General features: G+C 40.4%; 1 protein-coding gene across 4 annotated transcripts in view; it reads right to left on the reverse strand.

Moving 5' to 3' along the window:
- Positions 1-22,784, reverse strand: part of LOC117528275 (septin-9-like) — a 274,932-nt gene that overhangs the window by 154,477 nt on the left and 97,671 nt on the right. For 3 of the 4 annotated variants that reach the window (XM_034190883.1, XM_034190887.1, XM_034190885.1), the window contains one exon: positions 5,944-6,702. In XM_034190883.1, the coding sequence (XP_034046774.1) occupies positions 5,944-6,702 (759 nt within the window). Of the gene's footprint in view, positions 1-5,943; positions 6,703-7,735; positions 7,787-22,784 lie in introns of those variants that run through there. The other variant, XM_034190886.1, reaches the window with a different exon arrangement.

Here is a 22,784-nt window from a genome sequence, read left to right on the forward strand (position 1 = left end):
GGGGCATCAGTGATACTCAGGATGTGTACAAGAGGAACCCAACAGACATCCTGTTGTGAAGACCAACTGTAGCTCTCAGAGGAACCATGCAGAAGCATGAATGTCACCTGTACCTGTTCTTCTTTCTCTGACATTGAACGAGTGTTGCCTATGTGCCGCTGTTTGTCATAAGTACATATTGAACATTTTTCAGACACAGCACTGGCATAAGTAATTGGTGATGTCACAGCTGTTTGCTGACACATTCTTCCGGTGGTAGAAATACCACTGTTCACTTAAAAAAGAAGAGTAAATAAATTATGACATAATTTGTGGATTCACATTATTATAAATTACTGGAAGTTATCACAGTATGCCTTAAAACAGCATTTCCATTTGTAGCCAAGCATGGTGTGTTAGATACCTTAATAAAAAAGTTAGGTTTAAGGTACAGACCTGATTTTTAAAATATTTTCTTAATTAAGGCATGATCTATCCAGTGATATCCTTTTTATGGCACATTGTCATAGCTTGGCAATATGCATTTGAAAAAATAAGCATAAAGTCAGTTTCAATATTTATTGCCTTATAAATCAAAAAATGTTATTGCTTTCTTACATTTCTAGTTCCTGAATAAGAACAAAAGTGCATCTGGAAAGTATTCACAGCACTTCACTTTTTTCCACATTTTGGTATTTTATTCTAAAAAGTAGGAAATTAATTTTTTTCCTTTCAAATTATTCTCACAACACCCCATAATGACAACATGAAAAAAGTTGGGTTTTTTTTTTTTTTGTAATTTTTGCAAATTTATTAAAAATATAAAACTAAGAAGTCACATGTTCTCACATGCTCTGGCTGGGCCACTCAAGGACATTCACAGAGTTGTCCTGAAGCCACTCCTTTGATAGCTTGCCTGTGTGCTTAGGGTAATTGTCCTGCTGAAAGATGAACCGTCACCCCAGTCTGAGGTCAACAGTGCTCTGGAGCAGGTTTTCATCCAGGATGTCTCTGTACACTGCTGTATTCATCTTTCCCTCAATCCTAACTAGTCTCCCAGTTCCTGCCACTGAAAAACATCCCCACAGCATGATGCTGCCACCACCATGCTTCACTGTAGGGATGTTGCCTGGTATCATCCAAACATGATGCCTGGCATTCACACCAAACATTCCTTGTCTCATTAGACCAGTGAATTTTGTTTCTCATGGATTGCCAAAAGGTGTCTGGAGGTGTCTTTTGGCAAACTCCAGGCGGGCTGCTATGTGCCTTTTACTAAGGAGTGGCATCCATCTGGCCACTCTACCATACAGGCCTGACTGGAGATGGTTGTCCTTCTGGAAGGTTCTCCTCTCTCCACAGAGGAATGCTGGAGCTCTGACAGAGTGACCATCGGGTTCTTGGTCACCTCCCTGACTATCACTCGGTTTAGATGGGCGACCAGCTCTAGTAAGTGTCTTGATGGATCCAAGCTTCTTTTATTTACAGATGATGGAGGCCACTGTGCTCATTGGGACCTTCAAAGCAGCAGAAATGTTTCTGTACTGTTCCCCAGATTTGTGCCTCGAGACAATCCTGTCTCTGAGGTCTACAGACAATTCCTTTGATTTCATGCTTGGCTTCTGCTCTGACATGCACTGTCAACTGTGGAACCTTATATGTAGACAGGTGTGTGCCTTTCCATATCATGTCCAATCAACTGAATTTACCCCAGGTGGACTCCAATTAAGCTGCAGAAACATCTCAAGGATGATCAGTGAAAACAGGATGCACCTGAGCTCAAATCTGAGCTTCATGGCAAAAGCTGTGAATACTTATGTACATGTGATTTCTTAGTTTTTTTTTATTTTTAATAAACTTGCAAAAACCTTTTAAAAATTCACATTGTCGTTATGAGGTATTGTGTGTAGAATTTTGAGGGGAAAAAATGAATGTTATCCATTTTGGAATAAGGCTGTAATATAACAAAATGTGGAAAAAGTGAAGCCCTGTGAATACCTTCCGGATACACTGTATGTTACAGATCAACTTCAGTCAAAAATAGATGTAATAATACACCCAATTCATGATTCAATACTAGGTGTAATGATGCATTGTGATAATCATATCATGAATACTGTTTCAAATGTTTTATTTATTTATTTATTTAGTATCATGATAAGGGACAGACATTAAGTATTTTGACCCACTTTGATATTAAGACAAGTTTCACTTGACCAATATAACATCAAAATCAAAATTTGTCTCAGAATGTCAAACAAAACCCTGCTTAACACATACTATCAATTTATTCCATACATTTTATTTTAGGGATGCACAATACTGAATTTTGGTCAATATTCAATATGTAGATATTTTCTAATTTATTTTGGCCAATAACTATGCCAATTCCACTATATTTACATTAGTCCCCCACCCACCCACCCCCTTTCATTTCACTGAAATTTACTGGAATTGTCCCACATTTTAATAAAAAGAAATGCCAGTTTAAATGAAAATAATCCAGTGTTTGCAATGTTTTACATAATATTTTAAAATAAAATACTTAATCATTGTACTGGGAACACCTTAGGATCCCTCAGGAAGAGTTAAAGAACATGGCCCAGGATAGGGAAGTGCGTGATGAGCTGCTTGGTCTATTGCCACTGCGACCTGGACCCGGAAATGAATGAGTGAATTAAAAAAAAACAACAAATGGAGCAAAGCTGATTTTTTTCAATAAGATGAGAATGTCTAAATTGTTTGGTGAGAGAAGAATCATTTTATTTATAACCCTTTCAGGATAAATACAGTACATTATTCCTTTCAACTGATCCAAATTCATTCAGATTAGTGGTGCTGCCAAGCAGACATTTGAAAAAAGTCAAGAACACTTGTTATTTTCCAGAGCTGTGGAGTTTCAGCCAGCTCGGCTGCTCACACACAAGTCAGTGGGCTCAGACGAAATCAGTCAAAACCAGTGTTGGTCAACACAGATCAAACTGCATTACTTTATTCTTAAATATTACATATATAGGCTTAATATAGTAGTAAGCTAATAATAACATGAAATTGTTATATTATTAAATATATTTTTTCAAACTTGTAGAGTCTGGTTATTATTATTATTACTAGTCGAGTTATCCGTTGAATTTTAGCGATGTTACTCTGTACTTCATGTCACATTAGTTAACACACAATACAGACACACAACACACTGCATTGTGTGTATGTTGTCATCATTCATTTTCTTAGAGCAATTTGTGACATTCATGAGACTCAAGTGAATGATGATAAAAAGGTGATAGCATGTCATATCACTGCAATGCTCTGGCATGCCATACCCAACAGGTACATTTTAACTGAAAAAAATGCATGCTTTAACTCGCATGCACCACGCGTTCGCCCGTTCGGATTGTAATTAAAATGCATCCTAGCCAGCCGCTACTACGTAGCAAGTAAAGTGTCACCATGCTACCTAACCTGAGTACCACTTGAACTGCGAAAATAGGGGCTCCAGTGAGCAAGTCGTGATCTAATATATAAGGCTGACCGTGTGTGTTCGCGCACATACGCTTTCAAACTAAGGGCCCCAGTGACCTCCCCCTTGGTGGCCCCAGTCACCATTGCAAGTTTGATGTTGACTGCTTTATTATTGTGGTTGTGCAAAGCGAGCGCACATGTGCACAGTCAGCTTTATATATTAGATTATGTACAAAAAATATCTTCAAAAGTAACTCTTTACAGGGTTTCTGGGGGCAAAGGGGGGCTTTTTTTTTTACTCTCACTCTGTGGCTCCACCCCTAAACTCTAGGCCTGCACAGTCTGTGCAACCTGCAGAACAGACATATGAGAAGAAAGCAGGTGTGCTGTTTTGTGGGGGGGTTTTGTTTGATTTTAAATTTTTTTACTCATTGTTATTAGCTTTGCTAGCCTGCACCTGCGAAGCAGTGTGTTTGTGTATTTTTTAAAATACACAGCGCTGTTTGTTGATCCCACTAGCAGACAAAGTGAGTCTATGAGTTCTGTTTTTAGTGAATCAAGTTTAACTAACTAATCAAAAAACACCTTTATTGGACTGAATCTTACTGGATTTGATCAGAGTTTTGATCTACTCATCAACAGGGCGCACAGGGTACCCGTCATCTAAGTCTACCTAAATTACTGTTCAGTTGACACCAAGACGTAAGGGCCCCATTACACAGGCCGATCTCCTTTGGGAGTCTTTTGTGCATTCTAAAAATCTGCCAGCACACAGAAGGGATGTGAAAATACCTTTATGTGTAATTGCTAAGGCTTAAACGATTAGTCAAGTAACTCAAATAATTTGATTACAAAAAATGTTCGTGGCAAATTCTGTGCTTCAATGCTCTGTTTAATGTTGTAGTCCATATGCCAATAGGCCAGGCCTGTGTGTGGCGCTGTAATGTCCGAGTAAAAAAAAACAAAAACAAAAGAAGACGAGAGCATGTACATAAGCTGCATAAGCACCAAAAGCTATATGATATGATACACTTTATTGGGAAATTTGTCTTGGACTCCAAGAGCTGCACAAATAAAGCTGCCACGGCATCAGGTTGGATGGGGAGTGTCGGTACACAGCTTTCCAACGTGACACACAGAGTAAAAAAAGCCTTTTAAGAGAATGAGGGTCCATGCTAATCATCTGAAATAGACTTACTGCGCATTTAATTTCATTTTTAAAAACACATGTTTTGGTCTGCTGGCTGCGCTCCACTCTACATGCACTTTGATCAAATACAAATAAAGGCGGTTCTTGAATAAACTTGATTGACTTAGAGTTTTCATCGACAGGATGCAGACCGGATTTATCAGTGCTGCTTTTGTGGAAAAGCTGCGCTCCAGAGCCCAGTTTTTCACAGGCTGTGCTCACGTTCACCTGCAGCCTGACTGACTAACAATTACACCGACCACCTGCGCTTACAATCCGCTGTCAGGGGAGTGCTGAGCTGAGCTCCTGACACCAGGTAAGATCCAAAACTTGTAAAGACGTGAAAAAAAAAATTACCCAGGAAAACAGAAAGGGATATACTAAATCGAATAAAAACAATTTTTTATCCAATTACTCGATAAAAAAAAAAATTGCTAGAATACTCGATTTCAAAAATATTCTATAGCTGCAGCCCTAGTAATTGCTTCAGCATCTCTTGTATTGTTGTTGTTGTCTCCCATGGACTTGGGGTAAATATGGTGTCACTTTTCCACAGAGATCTGCGCTGAGCAGAAGGATGTTCCGACATAAATGTTGGATTTGAGTGGAGTTTACCATGGTCTAAAAGCATGACATCGTATTTCCTCACTGTTCATGCTCCAGGATATCAAACAACTCTGCCACACTCTGAAACTCCATGTCTGCTTGTGCTGAATTGACACTGGAGCTTTCAGAAGCCCAGAATGAATCACAGATCTCCTTCGATCCGTTACACCATGACAAAACACTGATCAACATTTTTCACTATTTTATGAAACTAACAACTAATTGGTTAATCAAGAAAGTTGATCAATTAACTGTAGCCCAAATGAAAAATGCAGAAGATCTCCTCATTCTGTTTAAATCTCCAGCAATGTAACACAGTCTCTTCTCTCATCTCTTTGTGAGGGGGAAATTTTTTTTTTAAATCTAAGGACTTACATGCATGAAAAGTCCTCAGAGTACATCGCTGCTCTTACGTCACTACACAATCCATGAGCATGTGCATAAAATCCCATCTGTGGAGAACAATCTGACTGGGTATTTACATGACTAATGTGTTCCTGTGTAATGGATTATAAAAGGATTACAACCATCTTTGTTGTTCCAGTCAAATTTCAGATCCACCAACTCCATTGCCATTACGACTTTTTCCATTCAAATTCTCTTTAATTCTAATCATTAACAGATCATTAGGGTCCATGTAAACACAGCTAATGTGAAATGATCTTCAGTATGAAAACCATGCCAACATGAGAAGAGGTGTGACTCACCATCGGTTGGTCTTGCCATGGCAGGTTCTGCAACAGGTGACTGCACTCTCTCCACCCTCGGCTCTGCCAAGGAAGGCAGAGGAGCACTCGGTGCTGGAGGTGGATGGCTGCTGTTGTTCTCCACTATACTACTGGAAACCAAAGTCTCAGGTTGTCTGAAAACAGGCATCTCTGGCCTCCTCGCAGCCACCTCTACAGGGCTAAAGCCAGGTGATGTAGGCTCTGTTCTTCTCGGGAGCTCTGGAATCCTTGAGGCAGGGGCTGAGGTCAACTGGGCATCCATCCTCCTAGGAGGAACAGGGGGCTCACTTGACCGTGTCATGCTAAGCTCTGCTCGCCGGTTTGTGGAGACAGAGTTGGATGAGCTGTCCACAGGGGTACTTCGACTACTCAGGCTAACCTCAGGCCGCTTGAGGCCAAAACGGGCTATGCCAGCACTTGGTGAGCTGTCAATCTGCTTGGAGGAGACCTCAATAGAGATTTCTGTGCGGCGGGAGGAAGCTGTGTCAGGGTTGCGACCCCCTGATAACTCAATACGCCTCATGCCTGAATTGGGAGAGCGGAGATTGGAGGACTCGGAGGGGGATGTTCTTGAAGAGGAGGATGAGTAATCAGAGCTGCGGGAGCTCAGGTCGTAGCTCCGTTGGCTGGATGTGGAGGAGGTGGATGAGCGGAGGGAGCTGGCGGCTGTCCGGCGGGACAGAGGAGAGGGGTGCGTGGTTGAATCTGTCTCCTCCACCTCAAATGACCGTTTCAGGGCTGGAAAACACAAAGTGTTCACAGTTAGAAAGGGCACAGATATTTATAACTTGCAAAGTTCCAGTACCAGTATCAGTCAGAGCTCCCACGAAATTCAATTCAATTTCAATTTATTTTCATTTATATGACATTTGGTCAATAATAAGACTTTGTTTGGTACTAGTTAAAAGGTGCATTTCTTAGATCAGAAAGTGAAAGCGAATATTAAGACTTTATCGATATAGCTGGATGTGAGTGTTCACAGTTACAGATTAATACACCTTCTGAAATAACTGAAAGACTGCAACGAATGAATATTTATTCAACAATAACCAAACTACTTATTTAGTCCAAACAGTCTCAAACCACAAAATATTCACTTTTCAACAACATAAAGATGATACAAGAGGAAAATCTGGGTACTTCAGAAGCAAAAATCAGAGAATGCTTGTTATTTTATCTTCATAAATATATAAATTGACTGTTTGGTCGTATACGGAGCAGCAAGGTAGGCTTGAAGTAATTATCTAATAAACAAAAGACAAAACCAATCAAATGATGTATAAATTAATAATTTAGGAAATTAATTTAATAATCAGTCACTTAATGTAATCAAACAAAAATGCCAAACTGTAAAGTGTTCCAAAGAGAATAATATACCCATTTTCAATTGTTGTTTAATAAATTGTGTATAGATAGATAGATAGAATTTATTTTGTATTACTGTTTTCTGGATAGTTAAAACAATCTATTCCAATGTATAAAACAGTGACGGATTTTTTGTTATTTGTTTTAAATACGTCTACTGAAGTCTCAGAAACTCCACAATTAATCATTATATTTTAATGTCAATGTTTGAATGTAACTGATAAGGATCACAGGTGAAAAAAAAAAAAATCTGCACACAACGTTTCAACGACAATTTTTCCAAAACAGGACCAGATTTATCCCCTTCAGACGCCGTTAGCTCAAATACAGCATCATTTAACATAAGGAAAGCACACAAAAAAGTAAAATTTCACTAAATAAACTCCAATAAACCAGCAAATCTTACCGGACTTCACACGCCTCACATAACCAGACAACATAGCGCAGGGATTTGGGATTTTGTGCTTTCTGTGACGAAAAATACTCTAAACAGATTCCAAAGCCATTAGCAGGTATGAAATCCAATTCCACACAGAACGACGAGTCAAAACAAGAGAACAGCACCTAGGTTTAACCGTGTGTTCAAATATTAAACTTCCTATCAGTAAAACACTTTCCCACGTCGCGACAACAAACTCACTTTGCGCACGTTTCGCTCCCCCCACACCCTGAGTGCCTTAATTGAGAGAGTGGCGTCAACTCAGAACGCGGCGCCATTTTGGTTCCAACTGCGCTGAACGACTGAATGAACCTTTTATGTTTTCATTTTTTTAAATCATTTAACCACATACAGCAACACATCCAGGTGCAGGTGCTACCAAAACAAATATAAAATGGTTAAGCTATCAAATTTACTTTTATTTAATTAATTTAAAGCTTGATTCATGCCTCTGCAGCTCTGTAAATCCTTGTCATGCAATGACGTGTGTGACAGTATTAAAGTTCTCCGTCACTGGATTACGCTTTATTCTGGATTATATGACGGCTGAGTGGATCCTTGTCACCTGACTGGTGTTTTGTATGTCATATGACATACAAAAGACTATCCCATTTCATCCCATTTGTGTTGCATTGCATTTAGAGTGCAGCTTGGTTCCATTTAGAGTGCAAATGGTTCCATACGTTTGGTACCATTGCACTCTGAACACACATGCATGCACACGCATGTCCTCATGCAAGCGCATGTATGCCCGTCCACATGTGCTTGTGCACAAACATGCACATACGCACACACAACACGTGCACGCACACACACACAAAGCAAATCCACTGTGCTGTTTTTTTTTTTTTTTTTGCTGCACTGAGGACATACACAGTCGACCGACCCAGTTGTGTGTGTGTGCTCGCGCAAGTTGGGGGGCAATGACATGAAGATTTGATTGAGCGAACTGACGCTGCTAATTCTTGCAACACACACACACAAATACACACACACACACACACACACACAAAATCCACTCCACTGTAAACCGTCTGGATGTGTGAGACTTGTTCACACACAAAGTCTTTTTTTTTTTTTTTGGAAGTCCGAAGTCAGTGCACAGTATCACTGGACTACATGTCACAATTTGGACTTTAGCAGCAGGGGAACACCAAATAAGTTCCTTTTCTGTTATTTATAAATTAATAAAATATCAAATGACAAGGATCTATTTTAGCAGTTATATAAAACAAATAATGAATGTTTTTACATTCTTTCAATGGAACAAATATTTAATTCACTGAAAGCTGGAACATACCATTCAACTCGGCTTTACCTCCTTCAATGGTATGTTCCACCTTTCACTTCATGAAATATTTGTACCATTGAACTCATAAACATTCATTATTTGTATACTAATTTGACCCTCAACAAGCTTTTCTTTCTACAATCATCACCTCCAATTCAAAGGTAAAGCTGTACAATTTCATCTTTTTCCCGACTAATTTTTGCACACTGCAAAAATTATTATAATATGAGAGGAAAGAGTGAAACCAGAAAAGTGTCAAATCACAGCCTTTTGCTGTGTCTGACTTAACAGGGGCACATCAGGCTGCGGGACCAAGTCTGAGCCCTGTGTGAAAAAATATACGGTCAGGCTTTTAATGACGGAAATGACTCCAGTCCCACATGCGAGGGGTTTTAATGGAAATACATTGCGATCGCATGGGACATTTGTACATTTGTACATCTTGAAGCCCTTGCTGTGTCTATTTGTGCCTCTAACACACAACAACCCGTCATTTTCAGTGAATAAATAAATAAAATAGCTGGATTTCCATGTAGACAGCTTAACAGCGAATGCTATTTTGAACCCAAGATAGCACCACCAGTTACGTAACTGTTTTTTTTTTTTCCGACTTGTCTTGCCGCCACTCTCTCTGCCAACACACCTCCCTCCCCCTTTCACAAGCACAGGGCCAAGTCTGGAAAGACGTTCGTTAATCACATGACCTGAAATGAATCGTGTAACAAGTCTATGATAAAAATAAGTAAAAAAAACTTTTGTAATAGTTTAGGTCAGTGTGGCATCAAAAATATAAATACATTACAATTAGTAATATTATTATTATTATTATTTTCTGTACTTGATGAAAGAAAGTGTCTTTTTTAATCCACTCAGCAAGAAGCATAAAGTAGATTAAAGGGCCTTTCAGATTGAACATGTTATCAGCTTCAAAAACGCATCCTTTTGCTTCTGAAGCGTTGGAACTGTTGGTTGCTATGGCAAGCCAATAGTGCCACAATAACCGTAATTATTTTCAATGAGACATCTCGCTTTTTCATGCAGCGCGAGGCATCGCGTCAAAAGCCGAGCTAAAGTGACGCTCCACCAGTAACGCGTACTGCTGCTTGTCATCAAGCTGCTGCGGTCAAAGTATAACCCAATCCAACTTTCGCTGCTGTGCGCTGTGACGTAGCTTCGCACTGTCCAATAGAAATGAAGCATCAGGCAAAAACACGGAAGACTACAGTGGAGAAACGTGTCACAGAACTGCTAATTTATACACAGCAGTTTTCTGAAGAAAATCCTTGCAAATGTTTTCAACCTCAAAATTAATTTCTGATTACTGTAAAAAAAAGTTTCTTACATTAGAACATGTAATTAAAATGGTAAAAAAATAAAAGATTCTTTAGAAACCTTGTGTGTGTGTGTGTGTGTGTGTGTGTGTGTGTGTGTGTGTGTGTGTGTGTGTGTGTGTGTGTGTGTGTGTGTGTGTGTGTGTGTGTGTGTGTGTGTGTGTGTGAAAGAATCTCAATTTGAGCTTTCTTGAGAGGCAGGATCTCTAGATTATCATTATGCCCTGCTATGGGAGTGCCTTTCTGACTTTGATATGATGTTCTGAACACTATACCCTGAAACCGTGGAATTTTGTGTCTTCCACACACCTGGGGCCTGCACCCTCATTGGTCTGGAAGGTTTCATGTTCACCATCATTGAATGCCTTGGACTATGTCTTCTTGCCTTTTAGATGTAGTCTGAGCTTGTAGCACTGTGACTCTTCCCAGTGGAGCAGTTTCTGGTGTTCTTCAGCCTGATCAGTCAGTAGGGTTACGTCATTTACGAACTCCAGACCAGAAAGGCTGACTTGTAAAATTAAGCTCCTTGTAGTCAAGTACTATATGTTGAATAGGAATGACAACTTTAGCTCTCATGGTAGTTTCTGTCGCCAGGAGAAATTCATACATCTCAGGGGATAGGGCACATCATTAAAACAAACAAACAAACAATAGTTCCGATTGCCATACAAGCATCAAATTTTGCATGTGTTTACCTTATAGACCACTCATTCATCTAAGAACGTTACGAACGCTGTAACTCTTCCTGGATGTGGCCAACGATAGGGAAATGTGGGTTGAGCTGCTTGGCCTGCTGTCATCGTGACTCGGTAGAAAATGGATGATTGAATGAATGAATGAACATTAGCTACCTGATACCTGAATTCAATATAGCTGTCATTTTTCAAGCTGCCCACCACTGTTGCCATGATGTTTAACTTCTCCCTACATCTTTTGATTAAATTGGCCACTTTATATGACACTGGCACCAGTCCTCTGAATCTACCCAAATGACCCTGATCCAAAGTTTACATACCCCTGTTCTTAATCCTGTGTTGCCCCCTTTAACATCAATGACAGCTTGGAGTCTTTTGTGGTAGTTTTAGACGAGGCTCTCTGATGGTAAAGTTGTCACTGAATATGTTTTGGACTTTATTTACATCAATTATGAAGAAATACAAACAGTATGACACTTTATGGTAAATCTGCATGGAGTAGACAGTTCTCAAAAACTGAGTGACTGTGCAAGAAGGAGAAGAGTGAGGAAAGCCACCAAGACACCCAGACAACCCAAAAGAAGTTATAGGCTTATGTGGCTGTGATTGGAGAAATTATACACAGTGCAAGCTTTGCATTTTGTATCACCAGTTATCCATCTTCATGATGAAGTGGTAAGTAAGTAAGTAAGTAAGTAAGTAAGTAAGCTTTATTTATAAAGCGCCTTTCACAGACCAGGGTCACAAAGCGCAGCACATGGCATACAAAAATAATCTAAAAATAACATACGAAAACAATAAAATACAATATTAGGCTAAAAAGCTAACTTAAAGAAATGCATCTTTAGTTGCCTTCTAAAAGCAGCTATACAGTCCAGAGAACGAAGGGCACAGGGAAGCTCATTCCAGAGGCTAGGCGCCACCGCTTTAAAAGATCTGTCCCCACGAGTTTTAAAACGGGTCCGAGGAACCATCAACAGGTTCTGATTGGACGACCTGAGGCTCCTGGAGGAAGCATAAGGCTGGATCAGGTCCCTGATGTACTCCGGTGCCTGTCCATGCAGAGCTCTAAAAGTCAATACCAGGATTTTGTAATGAATCCTATAGGAGACAGGCAGCCAATGCAAAGTATTAAGGATAGGAGTAATATGGTCCCTCCTGCGGGTGCAAGTAAGCAGGCGCGCAGCAGAATTTTGCACAACCTGCAGGCGGGCCAACTCCTTCTTATTCAGACAGGTGAAAAGACTGTTACAATAATCCAAATGCGATGAGACGAACGCATGAACAATCATCTCAAGCTCTCTTAAAGTCACCATCTTACGGAGCTTAGAGATGTTCCGAATTTGGAAAAAACAGTTCTTAACCAGATAATTTGTGTGCTGCTCCAGAGACATCCCTCCATCCAAAATGACACCCAGGTTACGCAGGCTGCTTTTAACCGTGCAGCTTAGGCTACCGAGATGCTGCTTAATTCCAGGTACAGCACTATCTGGTGCTACAATCAGAGTCTCAGTCTTATTGGAATTTAACTGCAGACTGTTCTCAGTAAGCCATTCCGTAATTTTGGCCAAACAATTTGTGAGAGAGCAGAGTTTCTGTGGCTCAGTTGTCTTAAAAGAGCAGTACAGCTGCAGATCATCAGCATACAAATGATAGGACACATCAATGAACTGCTGGATCAACTTGCTGAGAGGAAGGAGATACAACGAGAACAAAACAGGTCCCAAGACCGATCCCTGCGGCACACCCCACAGAAGATCTGCAGATTCCGACACTGCATTGCCCACCATCACACCAAAAGTTCTACCAGTCAGGTAAGAGGTAAACCACTCTAAAACACAACCTGACATTCCAACCAAATCCCGCAATCTGTTTATCAGAATGCCATGGTATAGAGGAGGATTTTCTTAAAAAGAAGACCTGAAAGTTTAGCTACAAATTGCCAGAAGGTACAGTAGTGTTCAGAATAATAGTAGTGCTATGTGACTAAAAAGATTAATCCAGGTTTTGAGTATATTTCTTATTGTTACATGGGAAACAAGGTACCAGTAGATTCAGTAGATTCTCAGAAATCCAACAAGACCAAGCATTCATGATATGCAAACTCTTAAGGCTATGAAATTGGGCTATTAGTAAAAAAAGTACAAAAGGGGGTGTTCACAATAATAGTAGCATCTGCTTTTGACGCTACAAACTCAAAACTGTTATGTACAAACTGCTTTTTTTATCAATCCTGTGAATCACTAAACTAATTACCTCCGCCAAGGAGGTTATGTTTTCGGTCGCGTTTGTTTGTTTGTCTGTCTGTTTGTCAGCAGGATAACTCAAAAAGTTTTGAACGGATTTTGATGAAATTTTATGGTGTGGTTGGAAATGACAAGAGGAACAAGTAGGGTCCAGATGACATTCCAGTGGAGGCATGGAAATGTCTAGGAGAGATGGCAGTAGAGTTTCTAACCAGATTGTTTAATAAATCTTGGAAAGTGAGAGGATGCCTGAGGAGTGGAGACAAAGTGTGCTGGTTCCTATTTCAAGAACAAGGGTGATGTGCAGAGCTGCAGTAACTACAGAGGCATAAAGCTGATCAGCCACAGCATGAAGTTATGGGAAAGAGTAGTAGAAGCTAGGCTTAGAAAACAGGTGAAGATCTGTGAGCAGCAATATGGTTTCATGCCGAGAAAGAGCACTACAGATGCAATGTTTGCTCTGAGAATACTGTTGGAAAAGTACAGAGAAGGACAGAAAGAGTTACATTGTGTTTTTGTGGACTTAGAAAAAGCTTATGATAGGGTGCCAAGGGAAGAGTTGTGGCATTGTATGAGGAAGTCTGGAGTGGCAGAGAAGTATGTTAGGGTAGTGCAGGACATGTACAAGAATAGTGTGACAGCGGTGAGATGCACAGTCGGAATGAGAGACTCATTCAAGGTGGAGGTGGGATTACACCAAGGATCAGCTCTGAGTCCTTTCTTGTTTGCAGTGGTGATGGACAGGTTGACAGATGAGATCAGACAGGAGTCCCCATGGAGTATGATGTTTGCAGATGACATTGTGATCTGTAGTGAGAGTAGAGAGCAAGTTGAGTCTAGTCTGGAGAAGTGGAGATATGCTTTGGAGAGAAGGGGAATGAAAGTCAGTAGAAGCAAGACTGAGTACATGTGTGTGAACGAGAAGAAGCCCAGTGGAATAGTGCAGTTACAAGGAGTAGAAGTGGTGAAAGTAGATGAGTTTAAATATTTGGGGTCAACTGTTCAAAGTAATGGAGAGTGTGGTAGAGAGGTGAAGAAGAGAGTGCAGGCAGGGTGGAGTGGGTGGAGAAAGGTGGCAGGAGTGATTTGTGACCGAAGAATATCAGCAAGAGTGAAGGGGAAAGTTTACAAAACAGTAGTGAGACCAGCTATGTTGTATGGTTTAGAGACAGTGGCACTAACAAAAAGACAGGAGGCAGAGCTGGAGGTGGCAGAACTGAAGATGTTGAGATTCTCTTTGGGAGTGACAACAATGGACAAGATTAGGAATGAACATATCAGAGGGACAGCTCAGGTGGGACGGTTTGGAGACAAAGTCAGAGAGGCGAGATTGAGATGGTTTGGACTTGTGCAGAGGAGGGACCCAGGGTATATAGGGAGAAGGATGCTGAGGATGGAGCCACCAGGCAGGAGGAGAAGAGGGAGACCAAAGAGGAGGTTCATGGATGTGCTGAGAGAGGACATGCAGGTGGTTGGTGTGACAGAGGAAGATACAGAGGACAGGGTGAGATGGAAACGATTGATCTGCTGTGGCGACCCCTAACGGGAACAGCCGAAAGACAAAGAAGGTGATCCAGATCACAATCCGGATCCAGGAATTTTTTTAAAGGATTCTTCACCATTGCGGGATAGGGGGAATTTTGACATTCTAGTTTCTAACTCCACAAAAACAAGGCAGAAAGGCTTGAAAAAAATTAGGGTGTAACACAGTCAAATGTTCTATCAAACAACAAACTTTGGTGATGATCAGATCCGGATTCCGGATCTGGTGATCCAGAATATGCAAAAATATAGGGAAAATAGAAAATGTGTCAGTGTGAGGTGACAAATGAAGCTAGAAATGCACAACTAACACCAAATTGTAGCTGAATCTGTACTGATTCAGTAAGGTGTCATCAGATTGGATGTAGCTTCAAATGTTATGGAGCTAGATCCAGAAGAAAACCGCCATTACCAAAAAATCGTTTTTATACAATAACTTGTAAGACATAAAAGTGATTCCAAGTTCTAGTGGCATGTTTTCATGGTCAAGGATGTCAAATATAAAGGAAAGAAAAGTGTATGTATCAAAGTTTTGGTTGTAACACTGAATTGTTGAATAGATCACTGTGCCAAGGAGGGAATCTCTTTAGGGTCAGTGACCCTATGGCCTTGTTTAGAGAAGTGTTTCATAAATGTTAAAAAAATTCATATATTTGCAGTTTAGTTGAATAATAAATTTAATTTTGTCTCTTATTTGTTTTTGTCTATAAGCACATGCAATATCAATATCAGTGCTCAGATGACAGTAGCTTCTGGGAAAGGTGCAAGTTGCAATAAACTGTGATGTCAAGCGCTAAGGATACAAGCTATCCAGTCACAGCAGATGAAACAATTTTTAGTACTGAGCAAACATCATTGTTAGACTTTTTTAGGTTCAATAATTCCACAGTGTGTAGATGTTATGGTGTCAGTGACCCCATGGCCTTGGCGGAGGTTTGCACTCTCTGAGTGCTTCTAGTATTTAGTTGTATAACCACAGTTTTTCATGATTTCTTCACATCTGCGAGGAATTAATTTTGTTGGTTTGGAACCAAGATTTTGCTGGTTTACTAGTGTGCTTGGGGTCGTTGTCTTGTTGAAACACCCATTTCAAGGGCATGTCCTCTTCAGCATAAGGCAACAGGACTTCTTCAAGTATTTTGACATATCCAAACTGATCCATGATACCTGGTATGCGATTATAGGCCCAACACCATAGTAGGAGAAACATGCCCATATCATGATGCTTGCACCACCATGCTTCACTGTCTTCACTGTGAACTGTGGCTTGAATTCAGAGTTTGGGGGTCGTCTCACAAGCTGTCTGTGGCCCTTGGACCAAAAAAGAACAATTTTACTCTCATCAGTCCACAAAATATTCCTCCATTTCTCTTTAGGCCAGTTGATGTGTTCTTTGGCAAATTGTAACCTCTTCTGCACATGTCTTTTATTTAACAGAGGGACTTTGCGGGGATTCTTGCAAATAAATTAGCTTCACACAGGTGTCTTCTAACTGTCACAGCACTTACAGGTAACTCCAGACTGTCTTTGATCATCCTGGAGCTGATCAGTGGGTGAGCCTTTGCCATTCTGGTTATTCTTCTGTCCATTTTGATTGTTGTTTTCAGTTTCCTTCCACGCGTCTCTTTTTTTTTTTTCATTTTAAAGCATTTGAGATCATTGTAGATGAACAGCCTATAATTTTTTGCACCTGCGTATAAGTTTTCCCCTCTCCAATCAACGTTTTATTCAAACTACGCTGTTCTTCTGAACAATGTCTTGAACGTCCCATTTTCCTCAGGCTTTCAAAGAGGAAAGCATGTTCAACAGGTGCTGGCTTCATCCTTACATAGGGGACACCTGATTCACACCTGTTTGTTCCACAAAATTGACGAACTCTCTGACCGAATGATACACTACTATTATTGTGAACACCCCCTTTTCTACTTTTTTTACTAATAGCCCAATTTTATAGCCTTAAGAGTGTGCATATCATGAATGCTTGGTCTTGTTGGATTTGTGAGAATCTACTAAATCTACTGGTACCTTGTTTCCCATGTAACAATAAGAAATATACTCAAAACCTGGATTAATCTTTTTAGTCACATAGCACTACTATTATTCTGAACACTACTGTACATCTGAGATGCAAGCCTGGATTTGATATGTTTTGGTGAAAGAAAATCCTTCTCTGCTCTACTCCACTATGAAGCTAAGAGTAGTGATGCATATATATATATATATATATATATATATATATATATATATATATATATATATATATATATATATATATATATATCAGAGTCTAATCAAGGAAAAAGCCTTGTTGAAGTCTGAGTGACAGTTATTACTTTTCACCTCTTCAATGATTCATCAGAGGACTAGTATCTGTATGACTCTGGACCTGCTCTGTCCAAAGTTATTCTGGGTTTTTTGTTTTCATTTTCCTTCAGGATTGAGCCAGCGGCGTGAGATTTCCAGGCATTGGAACAGGGTTAATGATTGACATTAACCAATACTCTGATTTGTCTCCCATTATTAGTGCTGTGTTGCAGAACCTTTTCTTTGGCCCCTCAGACAGGTTCACTTTCCCCCTGCATAAATGAACGTCTTTACACAGAGTTCTGCAATGATGAAAAGACCACCATCAGTATCACATGTCTTTGTAATGATATGGAAGAGATTTTGCTCACTCAGATGTTTTTCCACTGTCAGGGGTGTTATTGCAGTTACAGGACAGCAGTGAATTAGAAGTTTGAAGTGTCTTTCTGTCAGCAGTTGAAGGCCTCCTTGATTTTTCTTTGTCACCATCTGAGGATTCACTGGTCCCCATAATTTACTCCTATAGTACTCATAATATATCCTTCTATTAAATATGTTTCAACATGTTTTTAAAGCACATGTTGAGCTACATTAGTGAGCTGAAAAGCCCCATTAAAGGGACAGAATAATTACAGGACAATAATTGTGTTGGAAACCTTCCAAAGCTCAGCAGTAGTAACAAAAGGAAATGAACCACAAATAGAGCAGCCAATTAGCTTTGCCTTTTCCTTATCTGCAATCTTCTTTCCTGCATATTGCTTCAGGGGTTGACATGAAGGCTTTTTGTCCACTGGTGCGTGGAACCAGTAACTTTTAAATTTACTGGCCCACCCTCCAGAATTCATTGGCCACACTGAGAAGTGGGTGGAAAATTTCTGCCAGTTCTTGCTGAACGTCATGAAGTCAACACGCATGATGAGCCTGTATATATTTTTAACCTGACCTGTTGTGTTTCAGATAAAGTATTACTGAAACCCCAGCGGCTACAGAAGGAAAATGAGACACCGCAGATAGAGGCGGGGATAGACTAGTTTTCTTCATGGGTAGTTGCTGTGCAGGAACCAAAGTGGTTCCATAGTGTGGTTGATGCAGTGATGCACAGCAGCTGTACATACATAGATCTTCAAACTATTTTAGCAGCATGCTTCAGCATCCTTCTTATTGCAGCACGAATTGAACTGAATTATTTCATTATAAACAATTATTCACAGTAAAGATGAAACAAGACACAAAAAAAAAAATGCAATAAAACTAAAATGAATAAAATATCTGCATCGTAAACAAATTGCTATAGACAAGGGGCACTATAAAGTTATCAAAAGAATGTGATATACTTATAGGGAACAAATTTACAGGAGAGCAGACATACACAGCATTGTACAAATATTAACTAAGGTAATAACTACTCAAACAGAAAGTTCCCAGTTCAAGAATCCCCATGCCCATTCTGCATGTAATGTGGAAGTGCATCAGGAAGGGATTTTGTTGATGATCTAATGCCGAGAACCTCAATGAAGTACAGTTAGAACAGGCCTTAGTGTTCTAAATAATAATATAATCACAGCTACAGCAGTGACATGGCAGGGAGCAAAGGTCAAATACAGACACAGGGCAGGCACACCGTGATCGGTCAGGAGAGTTATCCAAAAAGCAGAGTTCAGGAACCAGAGTTCTCATTTGCAACAGTCTTTCAGTGGGTTCACTGTCAGAATTATCCAGAGATCCTCATACCACAGAGGCTAAATCAGCAGGCAAAAGACAGGGATCCAGAATGGCAGCAAGGTTAAATAATGAGGAGTTAAAAACATTGTAACCAGAGCTAAAACAGCAAGCAAGAGACAGGACTGTGGAATGATAGTAAAGGTCAGTTGCATGGAATCAAAAAACAAGCAAAAGAGGGGTGATGTCATGCACGCTGTAGGGTTTCTTCGACTGCTCCTTGGGCTTGTGTAAAACGATATTTTAAACTATACCTTTGCCGTGTGCTTTGTTACAACTGAAGACAAAAGTCTAAACATGTCTCTGGACAACTTTTTTGGGAATCCCGCATCAAATAAACGAAAGCCAGGAAAGGCTAGTGGTCGCAAGGCTAATGCTAATGCTAGCTTAGCTTATGCTAGCCAAGATGGTTCGGAGACCAGCGCCGAAACGGAGATTACTAGCGCCCACGCTGATAGCAGGGAGGCTGACCAAGACCAGGTGATCACTGATAGCGAGGTAAATGATGAGCCTCAAAGAGAAGACATGATAGTGGAATGAGTGACCAAGAACATTGAGCAAATGCTAAATAAACAACTCACTTCCATACTCAAGCCAGTGACCGACCTCTCCTGTAAGTTTGTTGCTGTGGCTATAAGGCTGAATGAGGTGGAAAAGCGTGTGTCTGATCTGGAGGATGCATCTGTGACTACAGCACCAAGGCTGGATGTTGTGGAAAAATCTCTGAAAAGAGCACTGGAGCACCTTGACAGTTATGAAAATCAAAACCGCCGTCAGAATGTGAGAATTATGGGATTGAGAGAGGGGCTCGAGGGACGGGACACGGTGACTTTTTTCGAGCAGTGGATTTCTGAAATATTGGACATGCCAGAAAAGCGGATCAAAATCGAAAGAGCCCACCGCACGGGACCCCCGACTGGACGAGCCAGAGATGGTCCGAGAGCAGTCCTGGTGAGACTACATAACTACACCGATAAAGGCAAGATCCTCTACGCTGCCATGAAGAAGGGGAGAGTGAGCGTGGATGATCGACAGATCTCCTTTTATCAAGATTTCTCGGCTGAGGTGGTTAAACGGAGGGAGGAGTCGGCGGGCGCACGACAGCGGCTCCGGGAAGCGGGAATCCCAGTGGCGGCTGGCCCATAGGGGGCGCTCGGGCACTGCCCTCCTAGATGTGGAGGGGAAAAGTCATAATATATATATATTTAAAAAGTATTATCAATGTCAGTTTTACTTAATAGTATGTGCCTACATGTAATATGAATGATTAAAACAACACTTCCTTCAACTGACTCTCATTCAACAGTGCATTTCCACCGACAGAAGCAGAGAACGTATCATTCCTCATCTTGGGCGATCATTCAAAGCGCCCTTGAAGTGCAGCGAAATAACCAATTGTATGTAGTTGCTAGGGAAAATTAATAAATATTTGGCAAATCAACAATGCCAAAATGAATGGCTTTGGGGCGCCGGAATTTTAGCCCTTGCTACAAAAATGCGGGAACGTTAGATTGCTACAGTCAGTGATACTATACGTGACGCTGCAGCTGCTGCTGTCAGTCAGTCAGACAGGAAGAGATGATGGTGACGACGACCTTTGGGTTATATTTATTTATTTTTATTTTGTCTCCGTGTGTTTTGCTGGAGTAAGTTGAAGAACTCTTCGGAGGTTTAAAACGGGACAAAACTAATCAAATCAATGACACCAAAGTTTGGCGGGGATCCTTATGGAGGTGCGCACATCAGATCTTTCTCGTGGTTTAATGACAATTGCACATCCCGGTTGGAGGAGAGACGTTTGTCTGACTCGTTATAAACCGTGTCAGGCTTCATTCACACTGTCAGCGAGCACACGTCACGGAGGCTGCTGATCTGCGCTCTTTACTGCGGGGGAAAGGAGCGCATCCACCTCTGCCAGCTGCGGACTGACTCCTCTGGATCCACTTCAGCTCAGGTGAGCTGACGAGCTGCTCGGATTTATTCCCGAGTGTTGCTCCTGGTGTGGAAACGAGGATGAAAATTGAAGATAAAACGAATGAGTGATGTTTTTTGTTTGTTTTAGGGGGTCAAAGCTGTGATCTTTATTGGGACAGCAGACCAGTTATAATGGTAATAGGGGAGGCCGGGGCTGTTTGTAACAGTGTTCAAAGCTGCAGCCATGCTGGTATTTTGATTTCACTTTACGCGTTATGAGGATCAGTCCACAGAAGTGAAATATTCTTTGGAGTATTCCACACTCTAAAACAAATTATTTGCTCAGTTTAAAAACAAAACAAAACCCTAAAATAGCAATTTGCATGTTTTTTAAAGAAATTCAAACTTAGCACTGCGTACACACAAGACACTTATAGTAAGACAAACCCAAGTTTAGCAACGCATTTAATTAAGTGGTTTTGTATACTTAATTTGCTTTGTCCTCTACACTGTTAATTAATTTTAACCAATTTAATTTAAAGGTTTTGTTGTTATTAGTTAGTCAAGTTATTTAATTTTTTAGAAGTTTTTCAAGCTTCTTTAGTTTGCCTCCATTCCACTCAGTAATGTTCATGCAAAATATTACCTTAATTTTCTCTCTCTCTCTCTCTCTCTCTCTCTCTCTCTCTCTCTCACACACACACACACACACACACACACACACACTCTCACACGCCTAATATAGCTGTAGTTAACTTTATCTGTAAAACTGCTGATTTTGAGAAGGACATGAAATGATTATTGTGGAATTGTAGTAATTTTCCGACTGTTCACTTGAATGCCTGTACTGGACAAGGCAAGGAAATCTATTGGCACAGCAGCCCCACCAAGACTGTTTTTCACCAGCCGCCACTGGGGAATCCAGTATGCGTTCCTGTACCCAGTGGTGATCAAGATCTTTCATCAGAATGGAAAGACTACAGCCTTATCCAATATGGATGAGATCAATAACTTCATGAAGACACGTCAAGAAACGTCTAGCTTCCCAAATACACACGTAACCACTATGCTACAGGTAACCAAGACTTTGTAAAATTGGACTTGTGTGCTTAACCAGGCTGATATATGGTTACGAGCATAAAAACGAATAGCTAGTTAAGTGGGAAATATCAGTTGCTCCTTGTTATATACAGTTACAGAGTTGTTCTACGTAACTGCTGGATAAATGATTGTGGTACTTTTACAGCAGGCCCTAAATATCAGTTGACGCTTCTTTGTTTTGTTATTTTTATATATAGCTTCGTTACTCCCATTATACTCTGGCCTAGGAGTGGGGTATAAGAAGATTATTTCATTTTTATTTTTATATTTGTTTTTCGTATTTACACATTACAGCAGTGTTTCTGTTGTACATGAGCCTAAGTGGGTTAAATCCAAGCTATGTGTTCTGTTTTTGCTTGGATCTCTTTGTTAGTCTGTCAGCACAGGAAGGATTATTAAGGCAAACTTATTTTGTACTAAATGCAGCAAATATATACAAAGCAAGGTGTAAATGGATATAAGGATACGTACTTGGAATGTCAAAGGGTCAAATAATGCGGTTAAAAGAAAAGCAATTCTTAATAGTTTAAAAAAGGACAGAATCCAACTAGCCTTACTGCAGGAGACCCACCTAAGTGATGAGGAACACAGGAAATATTTAAGGGAGTGGGTAGGTCAAATCTATTTTTCGTCCTTCTCAACAAATAAAAGAGGAGTAATAATATTAATACATAAGAAACTGCCCTTTAACCTTACAGACACATTTAAAGATACAGAGGGCAGAATCATTTTAATTAAGGGTGTCTTATACGGAGAGCCTATTTTATTGGGTAATGTCTATTGTCCTAATGTACACGATGAGGATTTTTGTGCCTCACTCCTCAACCGGATTGTAGAGATGGATTGTCCAAATATGCTACTAGCAGGAGACTG

This window comes from Thalassophryne amazonica, chromosome 16 (genome assembly GCF_902500255.1).
Source record: "Thalassophryne amazonica chromosome 16, fThaAma1.1, whole genome shotgun sequence".
In the NCBI taxonomy this organism is placed as follows: Eukaryota; Metazoa; Chordata; class Actinopteri; order Batrachoidiformes; family Batrachoididae; genus Thalassophryne; species Thalassophryne amazonica.